At 44.6% G+C, this 6,000-nt stretch overlaps 1 protein-coding gene across 1 annotated transcript in view; it reads right to left on the reverse strand.

The window, feature by feature from the left end:
• Positions 1-2,307, reverse strand: part of CSF1R (colony stimulating factor 1 receptor) — a 29,757-nt gene extending 27,450 nt beyond the window's left edge. The window contains exon 1 of the mRNA XM_037801827.1: positions 2,146-2,307. Coding sequence (XP_037657755.1) covers positions 2,146-2,188 — 43 coding nt within the window. The 5' untranslated portion in view covers positions 2,189-2,307. The remainder of the gene's footprint in view (positions 1-2,145) is intronic.
• Between the last annotated feature and the right edge of the window lie 3,693 nt (positions 2,308-6,000).

The following is a 6,000-nucleotide window of genomic DNA, read 5'->3' on the forward strand; positions in this document are numbered from 1 at the left end:
CCCAGTTTCCACCTCTGAGAGGCCCTTTGAAGGGCCCACTGCTCCTGCTTCTGGGCTGCTGCTTCAATCGCTACTTTTCTAAGGTCCTTCTGGTCCTGATCCTCTGAGACCTGAAGACTGCCACCCTTAAACGTCACCGTCTCTGGCCGTAGCACCCTGCGATCTCGGATTCTGTGGTTCGGTGCCCTGCTCCACATCTGTGCCCGCCTGCCTCCCTGCCCCTCCCCCGGCCTGCCCCTCTGACCCCTGCATTTGCCTCCTAGAAATGCAGAGAGAGACGTCTGTTCTGTTTTGTCCTGGCCTGTTGTCCTAGATATTCACACAAGACATGGCTGACACCCTCGACTTCTGCCAACTTCCCCCTACTGGCTGGCGGGAAGGAAAAGCCTGCTCAGCCCCTCTCCTCCCCGGGTTGGGGGGCAGGGGCTGAACGCTGGCCAAGTCCCCCTTCTGTACCTGCATTGTCTTCATCTCTTTCATCTCAGCTCCCTAAGTACCCCTGTCCCCAAAGCCCCCTCCCCATTCCCACTGACCTGACCAGACCCTCCATCATCAGCTCCCAGGATGTGCCCTGACCTCCACCCCCTCCCACCACACCCACACACTGCACCCCAAGGCCTGGGACTTGGCCCCCTCCTCAGCCTCAGGAGCTCCTCGTCTCTAGGGAACCCCGACCCTATGCACCAAGCCCTTCACAGCAGCACCCGCCCCCCCAACCCCACTCACCACTAGTCTATTGGACTGAAGACTCAGGCGTCCAGCCCCGGCCCCCCATTTCTTCTCTCCCCTGGGGCTAGGTGCTGGACAAACCCCTCAGTGCCCGCAGGCAGGTTCCAGAGCTAAGGGCAGGACAAGACAGTAGACTCCAACCACAGAACTTTCCGGAGTGACTGGGATGCTGGCTACACAGGGTATGCATTTGTCAACACTCAACCAACAGTACAGTTGAGAATCTGTGTTTTCATTATACCTTGATTAAAAAGAATAAACACTCAAGCCCAATGGGACCAGCTGAGGCAGAAAAAGATCTTTTAATGGACCATTTCCTCACCAGAGACCAGACATTCCAACTCCCCATGGTCCTGCAGCCCCAGGACTATTGGGAGGCCAGAGCCAAGGATGCTGGCTGTGACATTTCCAAAGGGTAGCCTGCGGACTTTAGCCCCCCACTAATTCATTAATCTCCATCATCCCCCAAGGTCCCTCAAAATAAGCATATGATTATATATCAACTATGTTTGTTGGGCCAACTGTAGCTCCAAGCCAAGCACACCAGCCCCTCACCCCCAATCAGGGCCTCTCGTGGAAATTCTGCAGTCACTACTGCTGTCTGGGTGGGATGGGGGTGGGAGGCTGGGCAGCCTGTGTCTGGGAGGGCTCTGGCCCAGGAGACCCTCGCTGCCCACCGACTTTGCCCAGAGGCCCTACTCAAGCCCTAAGCCTCTCTCTCCTCCAGTTTCCCTCTCCCAAGCCCTGGGACAGAAGGGCCAACCATTTGTCTCTCCCTCTGACCACTTACCCAAACCTCCCCATGAAGGACCCCTGCCCCACTCACTTGCCCCTTCAGGCCTCTCAGCAGTGAGTGCTGCTTAGAATCAGTGAATTGCAGGCTGTCAGGGCCGGATGGACCTTCAGGGCCCTCTAGGACCTCTCTACTCACTGTAGGTCTGGACCAGAAGCATCAGCCTCACCTGAGAGATCTCAGGGCCCACCTGAGACCTCCTGAGTCAGAATCTGCATCGTAACAAGATTCCCAGGTGATTTGTATGCACAATAAAGTTTGAAAAGCATCGCTCTAGTCTAGCCCATCAAACACACACCCCACCCCCACCCCACACCACCTGCTGCTGAATATTTGTGGACACAGAAGGACTCAAAGCATCAGCAATGTGTTCAGGACACATGGTTTGTTGACGCCTGAGCTGGGACAGTTCCCCAGCCATGGGCCAGGCTAGTTCCACCCACCCGCACCCTATTTTCTTTCCACCGCCTCCCCGAAGCAGACACCCACAGATCTGCAGTCCAGTGCTAGGCAGATGGAAGAACAGAGTAAGGACACCCAGTGAGGTTGGGGGCTCAAAAAGTCCTTGCATAGAAGCATTCCCTGTCACATTCCTTCCTCAAAGTCCCCAATTCTGCTCTTACCATGCCAAGCCACCAGCAGGACCAGCAGAGCCCCTGGGCCCATGGTTCAGGAGGGAAGCAGCCAGGCTGATGCAGGGCTGCAGGATGGGCAGGACGCTGGCTCCGTGGGGATCAGGACTGCCGGACACTGGGTTCCTCTCTGCTGCACTGGCTGTTGTCGTGTTCTCCTCTTCCTCCTCCTCCTCCTCCTTGGGCTGATCCCCTGCTTCCCTTTTTAGCTAGACAAGGCAACCACAGAGTTTGGAAATCTTGGGTCTTTAGAAGAAAACAGAGCCATGAACTCCAGGGGGTGGGGTTGGAGGGTGGGGCGGGGCCAGCCTGAGCCTAGGAGAGAGCTGGCTGTTTGGGGCCCTTCTGAAGCTGCCTCCAAGGAGCCCTGGGAGAAGAGGCATGGCCAAGTTCAGGTGGTTGCAGCCAGTAGCACAAATGGGGGTCTCCGCAAATGGCCAAGGGGAAGTTAGGTTGGTCTGGGAGAGCCTGATATTAGCAGAAAGAAGCTTCCATTTACAGGACACTCACCTGCCAAGCCTTTTACAGCCATCATCTCACTTATTTCTTATAAAAATTTGATATGGTAGGTACTGTTATTATTCCCATTTCACAGATGGGAAAACTAAGGCTCAGAGAGATTAGACAACTTGAACTTGCCCGTGGTCACACAACTCCCAAATGGAGGGGGGGTAGGATTTGAACCTAGGCAGTTGGGTTATACAACTGCCTCCTCATGGATTAAGTTATTTATTTATTAATTTTTATAAAAAGTCTCATCGTTCTGCCATCTTAAGAACAATAGCATTCCTCTGCTCCCCTCCTTCCCTGGAGGCAATTACTTCCACTTCTTTTGTTATTTCCCTTCTTATCTCTAAATAACATGGTTGTAAAGTTACTTCTTGAAACTAAAAACTAACTCAAAACTAAATAATGTAATATTGTCTTCAGAACCAGGGAAATGATCATTCTTTCCATGTACTCAGGCATATATATACACACATGTACACACACATTCTATTTCAGTAAAGCATTTTGAAACTTTACTATCTTGACTATCAAACAGAACTGATTAAAGAAGAAATAGAAAACCTTGAATAGACCTATAACAAGTAAAGAAATTGAATCAGTAACGAAAAACTTCCCAAAAAAGAAAAGCCCAGGATTAGATGGCTTTACCGACAAATTCTATCAAACATTTAAAGAATACTTGTCATGAATCCTTCTCAAAGTCTTCCAAAAAAATAGAAGAGGAGAGAACACCTCCTAACTCATTCTATGAGGCCAGCATTATCCATGCATCAAAACTAGACAAGGAAATCACAAGAAAAGGAAACTACAGACCAATATCCTTTATAAAATAAAAAAATTAACAAGCCAAATCCAACAACATATCATAAGGATTATATAAAATGACCAAGTGGAATTTATCCTCGGAATGCAAGGATGGTTCCACATATGAAAATCAATCAGTGTAATAAAACACACCGATAGAATAAAGAAATAAAACCACATTATCATCTGAATTGATACAGAAAAGGCCTTTGACAAAACCCATTGCTCTTTTTTGATTAAAAAAAAAAGTGCCAGCACCTCTCTCTCTAGCTAAGCCAACTTGAAGTGAAATCACTGCCCTCCCCGCTATGTGGGATCTGACACCCAGGGGAGTGAATCCACCTGGCAATGTGGAATATGACTCCTGGGGAGGAATGTAGACCCGGCATCGTGGGATGGAGAACATCTTCTTGACCAAAAGGGGGATGTGAAAGGAAATGAAATAAGCTTCAGTGGCAGAGAGATTCCAAAAGGAGCCGAGAGGTCACTCTGGTGGGCACTCTTATGCACAATTTAGACAACCCTTTTTAGGTTGTAATGAATTGGGGTAGCTGGCGGTAGATACCTGAAACTATCAAACTACAACCCAGAACCCATGAATCTTGAAGACGATTGTATAAAAATGTAGTTTATGAGGGGTGACAATGGGATTGGGAAAGCCATATGAACCATACTCCCCTTTGTCTAGTTTATGGATGGATGAGTAGAAAAACGGGGGAAGGAAACAAACAAACAAAGGCACCCAGTGTTCTTTTTTACTTGAATTACTCTTTTTCTCTTTAATTATTAAAGGTGTCAGGGATTGATTTTGGTGATGAATGCACAACTATGTAATGGTACTGTGAACAATCAAATGTACGATTTGTTTTGTATGACTGCGTGGTATGTGAACATATCTCAGTAAAATGAATATTTAAAAAAAAGAATAAAAAAAAGTCACCAGCAAACTAGGAATAATAGGGAATGTCACCATATGTGACAACCCCACAGTTAACATCGTACTCAATGGCAAAGAATGAAAAGTTTTCTCTCTTAAAGCAAGAACAAGATAAGGAAGGCTGCTCTCACCACTTCTATTCAGCAGTTCTTGCCAGAGCAATCAGGCAAGAAACTATAATAATAATAAAGGGTATCCACATAGGAAAGGAAGAGGTAAAACTCTCTCTACTTGCAGATAACATAATCTTATATATATAGAAAATCCTAAAGAATCCACAAAAACTATTAGAGCTAATAAATTCAGCAAATTTCCAGGCTACATAGCAATGAAAAATATCCATTGTATTTCTATACACCAGCAATAAACAATCCAAAAAGGAAATGAAAACAAAAAACAAAAAACAGTTCCATTACAACAGCATCAAAAGGATGCATTAAACAAAGTAAAAGACATACATGGAAAACTACAAAACACTGTGAAGGAAAGACCCAAATAAATGAAAATGCATACTGTGTTCATAGATCAGAAAACTTAACACTGTAAAGATGGTCTTCTTCCCCAAAATGATTTACAGATTTAATGCACTCCCTATCTAAATCCCAGTAGCCTTTTTTTTTTCAGAAATGGAAAAGTTGATATTAAAATTTATATGGAATTGCAAGGGACCTCAAATAGCCAAAAAATCCTGAAAAGGAAGAACGAAGTTGGAGGACTCACACTTCCTGATTTCACAACTTACTACAAGCCTACACGAATCAAAACATTGTGGTATTGGCATAAGGACAGAAATACAGATTAACAGAATTTAATTAAAAGTACAGAAATAAACCCATAAGTCTATGGTCAAGTTATTTTGAATAAAGGTCCCAAGACCATTCAATGGGGAAAGAATAGTGTCTTCAACAAATGGTGCTGGGACAACTGGATATCCACATGCAAAAGAATGAATTTGGAGACTTTCCTTACATCATGTGTAAAAATTAACTCAAAATGGATCAAAGACCTAAATATAAGAGCTGAAACTATAAAATTCTTAAAAGAAAACATAGGGATAAATCTTCATGTCCTTGGGTTTGGCAATGGTTTTTTCAATACAACACCAAAACCATAAGGAAAAATAGATACATTGGGTTTTATTAAAATTGAACATTTTTGCGCATCAAAGAACACTATCAAGAGAATGAAAAGATAACCCACAGAATGGGAAAACATTTATTTACAAATCATATATCTGATAAAGGTTTAGTATCCAGAATATGTAAAGAACTCCTACAACTCAACAACAAAAAGACAGATGAACCAATTAACATGGAGAAAGGACTTTATATACATTTCTCCGAAGAAGATTTACAGATGGCCAAAAGCACATGAAAAAATGTTCAACATCATTCATTACTAGGGAAATGCAAATCAAAACCACAATAAAATACTACTTCACACCCACTAGGTTGGCCTTAATAAAAAAAATAGAAAAACAACAAGTGCTGGTGAGGATGTGGAGAAATTGGAATCCTCATACATTGCTGGTGGGAAAGTAAATGGTGCAGCCACTGTGGAAAACAGTTTGGCACTTTCTTATGAAGTTAATAAAC

Source organism: Choloepus didactylus, chromosome 13 (assembly GCF_015220235.1).
Source record: "Choloepus didactylus isolate mChoDid1 chromosome 13, mChoDid1.pri, whole genome shotgun sequence".
NCBI classification, from domain to species: Eukaryota; Metazoa; Chordata; class Mammalia; order Pilosa; family Megalonychidae; genus Choloepus; species Choloepus didactylus.